The sequence below is a fragment of the Cebus imitator genome, unplaced genomic scaffold, assembly GCF_001604975.1.
Source record: "Cebus imitator isolate Cc_AM_T3 unplaced genomic scaffold, Cebus_imitator-1.0 Scaffold256, whole genome shotgun sequence".
NCBI lineage: Eukaryota > Metazoa > Chordata > Mammalia > Primates > Cebidae > Cebus > Cebus imitator.
Window position 1 is genome coordinate 1,798,187 of NW_016107571.1, and position 11,955 is coordinate 1,810,141.

The window sequence follows — 11,955 nt, forward strand, 5'->3', positions numbered from 1 at the left end:
GAGATCTGAGGCCTAGGGTGGGGAAGGGATAGCCCGCAGTTACATTGCTAGTGGGTAGTAGAGCTAAAACTGGAAAGTCTCGACTCTGGAGAGTAGCTTTGAATCCTGGCAGCTCATTAGTAAAATCTAGTTTAGAAAATTTCTCTTAAAGAGCAAAAATCTAAAAATGGGAAGTAAGACTCATGTGAACCCAGATCTGCTTGGACTGGTTTATTCCTATCCCAAATACCTACATTTGCGTAGCCTCTGATCACAGGGGCTTAAGCTTGTGAGTTCAGTGCCAGCAGACAACTTTCTCATTCTTTAGAAGGCCATTCCAATAAAAAGTGGGCTAGCTGCCTCTGGAAACATTTAGGTCCAGTTTTGCTAGGAAACAATCATGTGGGGGCTGTTTTTAGTGCAGGGTGGGGAAGAAGGGGGTTGGGGTGTGGGGTTTGGAAAGAGACTGTCCCCATCGCATGCTTTGGGAATCTTCCCTCTTGCTGCCAACTGTACAGTGACTCTGGGAAGCAGCTGAAAGAGGAGGAGGAGGCTCTGTTCACACATGAAAAGCTAAGACTGACTTGAAGCTTATAATTACCCAATATTCCCTCAAATTATGCACACCATGATGAACAGATCCCCTCTTCCTGTCACAATTTTCCCTAAAGTTGTGGACCTCTAATGACTTCAAAACTGATCTAACATAGAAATTTTGTTCTGGGATACCTGGCCCACTGTGTCTCTTTCTGTGATCTGTCTTGGACTGTAAACTCTACTGAAGGGACTGGCTCGGCTGCCTTATGTGTTCTATGTGACCATGCAGCTACAGTTGATTGGACCAGAATCAGATCCTGTCTCAATGTTGAACAATCTATTGGCTGGTCAGCAACCAATCAGACTCACCCTCTTGAGAATTTTAAGTATGTACTGCACAGCCAGAATGCAATCAGAGCTCAAAGGTTACTGAGAGTTGGGAGCTTTACCTACAATCAATGCTGTGAGCAGGCTGAAGTTATTAAGAGGCAGAGATGCCTCTTGAATAAGCTGCAGAGAGACAAATGGCCCAAATGTATAAATAGATGAGACCATAGATACACCATAGAAGCCCCAGGGAAAGAGAATCAAAGAGAGGGACTATAAGTCATTTCAAAGACAGCTTGGATGGCTATGAAACCAGAGCTCTGGTTATAATAAGATTAAAATTTTCCATAGGATGTTGTAGTCACACAATAGTGCTGTGTTTTCTTGAGGAGATAGAAGACTTAGCCACTCATAATCATGACCATTTCATTCATAATAATCCATAATTGGAGGCATGGGAAAGTGAGTAGATATCTCACAGTTTAAAAAGGGAGAGAGAAGAAGAGAGAAAAAGAGGGGTGGAGGGGAGGGGAGAGAGAGAATAACTCAAGCCCTAACAGTGCAAATTTCCCAGATTCAATTTTCAAGAGGAGACTGGCTGCACTTTATTTCCACAAGCTGCCTTAGAACCTTACAATGACTACCTCCTTCGTTTTGATTTGCACGAGTGCTTTTCTGTCCTTTGTAAATCATCCTAAAATGCATTTATCTTCATGTAATCTGATTTCCTTGCATTATAAAAATGCTCACTCCCAAGTCTCCAAGGGATAGTCCTGGAGTTGGTTGTGGTATCTATCTAAATCTCCACAGTTACCCTGACAACTGGCCTTGGCAGAATGAAAGACCATTAAGAAGCTGAGCAAGGAGAAGAAGGAGGAAAGCTTCACATCTGTAACTGCATATAAAATTTCCTGGAGAAAATGAGCCCAGGAGCTGAAAAGGGCATCTAGTTAGAGCTACAAAGTGTCTTTCGTTGACCTGGTGTGGTCCCTAGAGAGAAAGTGCTGTGTTTCCTCAACTGGTTCCTTTACTTAGTCCATAAATATTTACTGTATATAGATATGAGGCTGACCCTGGGCTTGGTTCTAAGGAAGCAGATAAATACAACACTAAACCTTCACTAAAAACACTTTAGCATTCTGTTGGTACTGCAACAAAATGGTCTACCTTCTATGAGAGTTATTTTACCTCTGTGTAGGTCTCTTCTGTGATATGAGGAGTCCGGAAAGAGCAGGGACCCTGGGTTACCATCTCTCCTTCCCTCCACTGAGACTAATGCCGAGGCTGGCAGTCAAAAAGTGACTGGAGAATTGGCTGGCAGGTTTGAGTTGTGGGTTTGAACTGTGTTGCTCCTTCCTGCCCACTGATGGCCACCCTGGCCCTCTCTATCACATTGTGGAACTATGTGCTCCTGGTCACAGTGGGAGGCTAAGGAGCATTGAGGAATGTGGGTGAAACCACTCAAATTCATTTTGGGGGAAGAGCTCAAAGCACATGCCCACGAGATATGGGTGAGTGGTGTCTGTAGGGAGGCGCCCTGAAACTTATAGCTAAAGCCACTCACCTAGGAATAGAACAAGTAGCAAAACCAGTTGTCCCTAAGTTCTCTGGATGCCCTGAGTTTTCTGAGGGAGTCATCCAAACTTCAGAGCCTACACTGGTGGGAGAGAGGACTCAAGACACTCCCAGAACCAACCCAGGAACATAGAGAGCTTCCTTAAGACTAAAATGTTATTAAGAACTTAATGTGGAAGTCGTAGCCAGAGCAATCAGGCAACACAAAGAAATAAAAAGCATCCAAATTGGAAAAGAGGAAGTCAAATTATTTTTGTTCACTGATGATATGATCTTATATCTAGAAAGCCCTAATGACTCCTCCAAAAAATTCTTAGATTTGATAAATAAATTCAGCAAAATTTCAAGATACAAAATCAACATACAAAAATCAGTAGCATTTCTATACACCAATAAAAATCAAGCTGAGAAGCAAATCAAGAACACAGTCCCATTTCCAATAGCTACCAAAAAAAAAAAAAAATTACCTGGGAATATATTTAACCAAGGAGGTAATACTATTCATCCATAAAAAAGAATGAATTCTCAGCAAGGAAAACTATAAAACACTGATGAAAGAAACTGTAGATGATATAAACAAATAGAAAAACATCTCATGCTCATAGATTGAAAGAATTAATATTGTTAAAATGACCATACTACCCAAAGCAATCTACAGATTTAATGCAATCCTTGTCAAAATGTCATTGTCATTCTTCACAGAACTAGAAAAAAAAAATCCTAAAATTCATATGGGACCTAAAAAGAGCCCAAATAGCCAAAGCAATCCTAAGCAAAAATAGCAAAGCTGGAGCCATCACATTACCTGACCTCAAACTATACTTCTGGGCTATAGCAACCAAAACAGCATGGCACAGGCATAAAAAATAGACACATAGATCAATGAAACAGAATTTTAAAACTCAGAAATAAAGCCACATACCTACAGCCAACTGACATTTGAAAATGTCAACAAAATATACACTGGGGTAAGGATACCTTTTTTAATAAATAGTGCTGGGAAAATTGGATTGCTATATGCAGGACACCTGTCCCTCACCATATACAAAAATCAACTCAAGATGGATAAATACTTAAATGTAAATCCTGAAACTACAAAAATACTAGAAGAAAAGCTAGGGAAAACTCTTCTGGACCTTGGTCTAGGCAAAGAATTCATGACTAAGGCATCAAAAGTACAGCAATAAAAAAATAGACAAATAGAACTTAACTAAAAAGTTTCTGTGCAGCAAGAGAAATAATCAACACAGTGAACAGACAACATGCAGAGTGGAAGTAAATATTTACAAACTATGCATCTAGTATGAGACCGACGTTCAGGATTTACAAGGAACTCAAACAACTCAACAACAAAAGCAACAACAACAACAAAAAAAAAACCATTAAAAAGTGGGCAAAGGACATGAATAGACATTTTCAAAAGAATACATATATATAAATGGCCAACAAGCTTACAAAACCAATGGTCAACATCACTAATCATCAGGTTTTAATGCAAATTGAAACCACAATGAAATATCATCTCTTACTAATCAGAATAGTTATTATTAAAAAGTCAAAAGTTAGATGTTGATGAGGATGCAGAGAACAAGGAATGCTTATACACTATTTGTGGGAATGCAAATCAGTACAACCTCCATGGAAGACAGTATGGATGTTTCTCAAAGAACTAAAAAGAGAACTACCATTTGATCCAGCAATTCTACTACTGGTTACCTACCCAAAGGAGAAGAAATCATTACATAAAAAAGATGCTTGCACTTGTATGTTTATCATGGCACTATTCACAATAGCAAAAACAGGAAATTACCCTAAGTGTCCATCGGTGGAGGACTGGACAAAGAAAATATGGTATGTATATACTGTGGAATACTATTCAGCCACTTAAAAAAAGAATGAACTCATGTATTTTTCAGCAAAATGGATGCTACTAGAGACCATTATCTTAAGTGAAACAAACTCAGAAACAGAGTCAAATCCCACATGTTCTCTTATAAGTGGGAGCTAAATAATATGTACACCTGGACACAGAGCGTGGAATGGTAGACACTGAAGATTCTGAAGGGTAGGAGTGTGGAGTGGAGTGAGGGATAAGAAATTGCTTAATGGGGGCCGGGTGTGGTGGCTCAAGCCTGTAATCCCAGCACTTTGGGAGGCCGAGGTGGGTGGATCACGAGGTCAAGATATCAAGACCATCCTGGTCAACATGGTGAAACCCCGTCTCTACTAAAAATACAAAAAAAAAAAAAAATTAGCTGGGCATGGTGGCGCGTGCCTGTAGTCCCAGCTGCTCAGGAGGCTGAGGCAGGAGAATTGCCTGAACCCAGGAGGCGGAGGTTGCGGTGAGCCGAGATCGCGCCATTGCACTCCAGCCTGGGTAACAAGAGCGAAACTCCGTCTCAAAAAAAAAAAAAAAAAAAGAAAGAAATTGCTTAATGGGTACAATGTACATTATTCAGGTGAAGGTTACACTGAAAGCCAGACTTCACCACTACATAATATATCCATGTAAAAAAACTACACTTATATCCTTTCAATTTATACCAAAAAAAATCCACCACCACCGCCACCAACAAAACCCTTAGTGCTCTGTGACCTTTATAAGTGAAGAATGGGTTAACCGAAATAACAGGGTTTTCATGGTGTTCAGGCAAACGAGACCAGAGAGAGAAAGATAATTTTAGTGTCACTAGCTTTTTCAGGAGAGGGAACCCTGACCAGCCCCCATGGGTACCTGGACTCTTTGGCAGGACTTTTTCCGGAGTGAAGATGTAGGTACCTAGCGCCCATGGCATAATATATTGACCATCAAAAGCATAAACTAACCTCCTGTGCCCTACATTCTGCCTCAGGACCATCCAGTCCAGCCTGTTTAAGTTATATTTCTCATGACAATTCTGATTTACCATCAGTCTGTTAGGTGGCTCACTGGCAGAGGCACTATAGTCCTATAGTGCATCTAAATGCAAGAGCATCATCTTCAGGTAGAGAGAGTAGGACATGTTGTATTCAACACATCTTAGAACAGCACCAGCAGCTTAGTATCTCATGCAGGAATAGTGCATCATGTCACCAAGCCAAAAACAAACTAAAGGCTGACAAACATGGACCTTCAGGGGGAAGACTGCAAAAGTGAGCTGGTAACAGACAGTGGCCCCCAGAAGTTTTCAACAGTGATGAGAGCTGGGTCATATGTATATACCAATATCACCCACACGTTTAATTATAGAGACTCAAATTTTACCAAATTGCCAAGGACACGTAAACTGTCCTCTTCTTCTGATGCCTCTGTTGCAGCAGTACCTTCCACCCCGCATCCCGCTGAAATCTAAATTTAGACATCTGTTTTCGCTATTTCAATAATCACAGGTACTTAGGCTTACTTGATAGGGGTGATATTGTAAGTGAAGTCAAGAAAGAATGCACATCATTAAAAATGTTCAGGGCCAGCAAAATGCCTTTGAAATCGCTTGCTTTTTAGCTGGAAATGTGAAATAGCATAGCAGGAGCAGGTCTTGATGCCTGCATCAGGAAGATAATAGAAAGGTAATGCTATTCCCTGTGTCACTTTTAATGCCACGGGCAGCTTCCCATTAACACTGGGAAGTTCTTTTCTTTAAGAAAAAAGAAAATAAGTTTTATTGGTGAAATGGACAGCCCACCACTTTTCTTATTCCATCACCTTACCTGGCCCTGAGATAGTGCATCTGCTACCAACCGTGGAGCTCTCCCTCTCCAGATGAAACTTAGGGCCTTCATCTTCCTTCAATACCAAGATCTATAAAGTCTGACATTCAAGTCAGCAGCACTGCCATGGGCACTGAGAGTGACGGTGCTTCTATCTCTAAAACCTGGTACACTTTGTTCTAAACCAGAGTCCAGGAAGGTCGAAGTGGGAAGAAACATTGTGAAAGGCCCCAAACCCAGACCCAGCACCCACAGGAGAGGGGGCAGGAGCAGAGCCTTCCTTCAATTAAATGCAGGCTGACTCTGAAAGGTTTTATATAGCTATGCTATAAGTTGTATGATCAAACTAGGTGCAAATTTCTCAGTCCCTTTTTTGTGTGGAGGGGGTGTTATTAGAAGAATTCTTGGGCTGGGCACAGTCGTTCATGGGCCAGGCACACTGGCTCATGTCTGTAATCCTAGCACATTAGCAGACTGAGGCAAGATTGCTTGAGCCCTGGAGTTCAAGTCAGCCTGGGCAACTGGTGAAACCCCATCTCTACAAAAATACAAAAAATAGCTGGGTGTCGCATGTTCTCACTCATAGGCGGGTGTTGAACTATGAGAACACATGGACACAGGGAGGGGAGCACTACACACTGGGGTCAGTTGGGGGGAAATAGGGGAGGGACGATGGAGGGTGGGGAGCTGGGGAGAGATAGCAAGGGGAGAAATGCCAGATGTAGGTGATGGGGAGGAAGGCAGCAAATCACACTGCCACGTGTGTACCTATGCAACAATCTTGCATGTTCTTCACATGTACCCCAAAACCTAAAATGCAATAAAATAAATAAATGGGTGGGGGAAGAAAAGGGAAAAAAAAGAAAAAGAAAAAAAAATAGCCGGGTGTCGTCGTGGCATGTGCTGTAGTCCGTTACTCAGCAGGCTGAGGCAGAAGGATCACTTGAGCCCTGGAGGTTGAGGCTGCTGTGAGCTGTGATCATGTCACTACACTCCAGCCTGGGTGATAGAATGAGATCCTGTCTAAAAAAAAAAAAAAGAAAATAGAAAAGAAAAGAAAGAAAGAAAAAAGAATTCTCCAGGGAGAGTCACCAAAGAACATACCAAATGTCCCTTGGACAGATCACCTTTCTGGACCTCAGTTTCTTTATCCACAGATTGAGATGATATGAGTCAGTGGTTTTCAACCAGGGGTGACTTTGCTTTCTGGTGACATTTGGTAGCATCTGGAGATGGAGGCGTTGGGGCTGTAATGATGTGAGGGAGTATGCAGTGCTGCTGTCATCCACGGATGCTGCTCAACACCCACAATGCACAGCTCTGTGTGCCCCAACAACAAACAAGTATTTGGTTTACAATGTCAATTATGCCAAGGTTGAGAAACCCTGGAGTAGATGATTTTGAAGTTCTCTCCCAGCTACAAGAATATCTTCCCTTTGGTGTGAGTATTAAAAACCCACGTGAACATGTATGATTGGGATCCCTGAGTTTTAATGGCAAGGCCCAAAACTTAGTTCAGGTACTAGGAAGGCGCCCTGCTTCTGTGCCTATGTCCTGAACTCGCCTTCCTAGCCAAGCAGACCCAGGGCCATCTGCTGCCATCATATCTGTTACCCCCAGAGTCAGCAGAACACCTATCATCATGGAAGGCATTCCCGGCTAGAGAAGTTTGAGGGGAAGTGGGGATGGAGGTATCACTTGTCACTGGAATTTTCTCACTGCCAGTTTCCTCTCATTATCTGGTGAACTCTGTTCCTGTCTGTCACCATGCCTGTCAGCATGCCTGTCAGGGGCCCAACTGCAGTCTTCCTTCCGTGTCATGTCTATTTCTTTCCTCTTCTGGGACTTAGGTCTGCCAGCTCTGAAGACTCACCTTCCCCAGGGGAAGCTCTTCATCACCTCATCTCCCAGGCTTGGATTCATAGTCCTAAAGAAGACTTCAGGATTTAAGCTATGGTCTTTTCTTCCAGCATTCACTAGTCTATCCCCAGTATATGTAGGAGAAGCTCAATAACATTTGTTGAATGAATGAAGAGCCTCCCAGCTTGTGATCTCCCTGAGATGCACACTGCCCACCTGGCTCCCTGGAAGTGGAATGGACTCCAATCCATAGCTTGCCATCTGGACTAATGCTGATTACACTGATCCTGGGAAACGAGAGATTTGAAAGAGCAAAGATGATATAGTGAGCTCTGCTTTCAGGTGTGAAAAGGCAAAGCAGGACTGATGCTTTCCATTATTTCTAAAAGAGCGATAATGGCTGTGAGAGAGAGCTTTGAAAGAATCTGATACTTGTGTCACTTCCCCATGTTAATTATTTTTATTATCTGTTTCCTGGTTCCCTGTGGTGATTTAAGGGTTTTAGGAATTTTTAAGCTATCATTTACTGAGTGCTACGTTTTATCAGCTTTATAAACATGACCATAATAGGTTGATTCTCTTTTTGTCCCATTTCTCAGAAGTTGAGGCAGAGAGGGGTTAATTACATGCCCAATATGCCCAACTAGGGGAAAACTAAGTTCAGATTCATACCCAGGCCAGTGTGCCTCCAAAGCTGGTCTTAATAAAGCCCTTCAAACAGAGAGAGCCTGCATGCTTGTGCTTGATGGCCACAGGGTGGAAGGAGATTGTGCTCTGTCTCTCTGCCAAGTTTGAAGACAGAGAGACTCTGGGGGAGAGGGGCAGTGGGAGAAGCTGAGGGAAGGATTCTTCCCTGAGACTTTGGGGAAGGCAGAAACAAGTCCCGTGAATTTAGCCTGGGTAGGAAATAGGTCCTCTGTCTACAACTTTGCAAAACCCCTGAGGGGAGGCCCTGCTCGGACACCTGGTGGGTCTAGCTCTGGCCCGCTGCCCACAATCCCCTAATCTCTGCCACACCATCCTCTGGTTGTCTCCCCCAACATTTGGGGCCAGATTTAGCAAACAGAAATACAGGATGGCCAGTTAACTTTGCAATTCAAATAACAACAATTTTTTTTAGTACAAGTATAGCATATTTGGGACATATACTAAAATATTATTTATTATCTGAAATTCATATTTAATTGTCTTGTATTTTATGCAGTAATTCTATCTACCATCCTTGGCCCCTCCCACACCATCCCTTGGTCTGCTGCCCTGCTATTCCCAGTGGAAATGCCTGGCCCCACATAGACCAAATTGCTGTGTCACATTCCCTGCCTAGAGCTGCCCAGTGGTCTCTACCCAGCTTGGTTTCTCCAGGAGCTCTCCTCGAAGTAAAGAGTTGCAGCCCTGAGGACAGGACCGTGAGCATCCTGCCCCAAGTCACTCAGATCCTCCTGGGGGTATTAGGTTCAGGCTCCCTGGGGTGGGGGTGGGGGATTCTGGATAGCAAAGTAAAGAAGCTAATGAGACAAGAAACCTTGCCCCATGGTTTAGAAAACTTCATCACTTCCCTGGCTCTGGGCCAAAGCAATCATTTTAAGGTGCTTGGAGCAGGGAGTGGGGACTGAGAGGAGGGTGGTTTGCTGTGGGTTTCTCCTCCCAGACTTGGCAGCTGCAGACAGGATAGGTTAATGAGCTGTGGAAGTAGCATTCACCCAGGAAATGATGTGGGGCCACCCCATGCCTGTACCCAAAGGCTGTGGAGCTTCAGGCTTGGAACGAGTGCAATCTGAAAACTCACTACCTATTCTGGGGCTCCCACTCCTCCCTTCAGACATAAACACGGAGATGGGAAAGGGCTTGGCCTTCAGGCAGGAACCCATGGATTGAGGAAGACAGCAATGGGGATGGAAAAAGAGAAGAGGAATTAGAGGAGCTGTGCTTTCTGTATTTGACCCCCCACATATGTACACATGCACACACTGCACTTACAGCACAGGAGCTGGGGAGCTGAGTTCTCATGCGTACTCTGTGGCACGTGGTGAGCCAGTTGCTTCCCTTGTCTAGGCCTCAGTTTGCTCATCTGTAAATTTTAGGAGAAGGGCTGGAATCTCTTGGGCCCTGCCTGCAAATGTCCAGGAATCTGGTATCCCCACCTAAGTATGAACTCTCTGAGAGACTTGGCTTCAATCTCATGGATGACTGATCGCCCAGAACCCAGCCAGCCTCAGGGAGGGTCCAGCAATGCTGGTTTCTGCTGCTGCTGCTGTCCCTAGACCTGGAGACTGGCCAAAAACCAGAGGCATTTCCCAATGTGTGAGCTGGGGCCTTCCCAGGCTGCACTGGCAGAGGCTGCAGGGGAACCAGGATTCTAAATTCCCAAGCAGGCAAATTACCCAATGAGCACCCTGCACCCTAGTGCCTCCAGACCAGTCCAGGAGACAGGGCAGAGGAGGACACATCTGCCAGGTGGCTCCCAGGGTCCCACCCCCGAGTTATTCTCATACTCAGTGCCACTGTGAATGCCTTCTGCTTTAGCTTAATTAAGCCATCTGCCCACATTAAATGGTAAATTATCTCAATCACTCCCTGGATCCCAGAGGGGAGAAAAAGATGAAAGGAAAGTGTCATCCCTTGAGTGGAACTGAAGGACTCTGCCTCGCCTGTGATGACTTCTCCCTCCGTGAGGGACAGCCTCCAGTGTTTACAAATCTTTCTGTGTCCTTGAAACTCTAACTCCACCTGTCACCTCACTGCTTCTTTTTCTTTCCACAGGGAGGAGCGAGGCTCTTGCATGTCTGACCATGGGTAAGGAAAAAGAGAGTTCTTTTGTTTTTCCTCTACCTTGGGGATGCTTGAATGTCTGTAATGTTGCTCTCTTCCAATAAGCCTGTTATGTTTGCACCCCTTTCAGCTCTCGGTTCTGCTGAGGAAGCCCTGTGCTCCCCCTGAAGTGACCTGTGAACTTCACTCTGCTCTGCATGCATGTGGCCAGAGGCAGGAGGATGGAGAGATCTCATCACAGGATCTGTGGGGGAAGTGGGAGGTGTCTCCCAGGGTAAAAGCACCTTCTTCAAAAGGTTGCTGTGGACCAGGGGATGGCCCTTGCTTAGCTTTGGGTTCCAGACATTGGATTTATAAGCATGCTCATACTTGTTAGGGTTCAAGGAGCATTGATTTACAATCACTAAATCCCTAAGAGACTGATGAACCTCAGTCCAGTAAAAAACTGGGGGACGTGACTCAAGAGATACGGACTCACAATCACTAAACTTCTAAAAGACTGAGTGTCTTGGTTCATTTTGTGTTGCTATAGCAGAATACCCAAGGCTGAGTGATTTATAAAGAAAAGAGGTATATTTAGCTCACGGTTCTGCATGCTGGGAGGTTCAAGAAGCATCATGCTGGCATCAGCTTGGCTTCTGTTGTGGGCTTTCCTGCTGCATTAAGACATAGTGGAAGATCAAAGGGGAAGTGGACATGTGCAAAGAGGCAAAACTCAAGGAGCATCCTGGTTCTATTAAAGCCCACTCTCAAGGAGGCATTCCTGTGAGAAGTAATCTGTCTCACGGAGAGCAAGCACTGACTGCCACCAAACCATTTATGAGAGATCTGTCCCCACCTCTCACTGCGCCCCGCTTCCCAACACCGCCACATCGGGGATCAGCTTCAACATGCATTTTGGTGGGGTCAAACTCGAAACCTAGCACTAAGGAGCCGAGCCCAAGGTAAACGTAAAATGGTGACAATTCCTACCAAGTATCCCCTTTCTGGTATCAAGCTTACCCAGAAAACTAATAATCAGAAGACTACTTTGTGAGTACAGAACAAAGAGACATTAGGTCAGGGGTTAGGAAATTGTGATTAATTATGTCTGATCCAGAGCTAGTTGTCTCTCAGTGGAACTGGAGACACACTGACTGGGTGTATTATTTGACTGCCCCTTTTCTGGACACCTAGCAGGCCATAGACCTTCAGTTACCCTAAGCTTCCTTCAGTCAGACT

At 44.2% G+C, this 11,955-nt stretch overlaps 1 protein-coding gene across 1 annotated transcript in view; it reads left to right on the plus strand.

Moving 5' to 3' along the window:
* The window catches only part of KCNC4 (potassium voltage-gated channel subfamily C member 4), a 68,659-nt gene extending 57,359 nt beyond the window's left edge, over window positions 1–11,300 (plus strand). The window contains exon 4 of the mRNA XM_037728133.1: window positions 10,865–11,300. Within this exon, the coding sequence (XP_037584061.1) occupies window positions 10,865–10,902 (38 nt within the window). The 3' untranslated portion in view covers window positions 10,903–11,300. The remainder of the gene's footprint in view (window positions 1–10,864) is intronic.
* The last annotated feature ends 655 nt before the right edge of the window (window positions 11,301–11,955 follow it).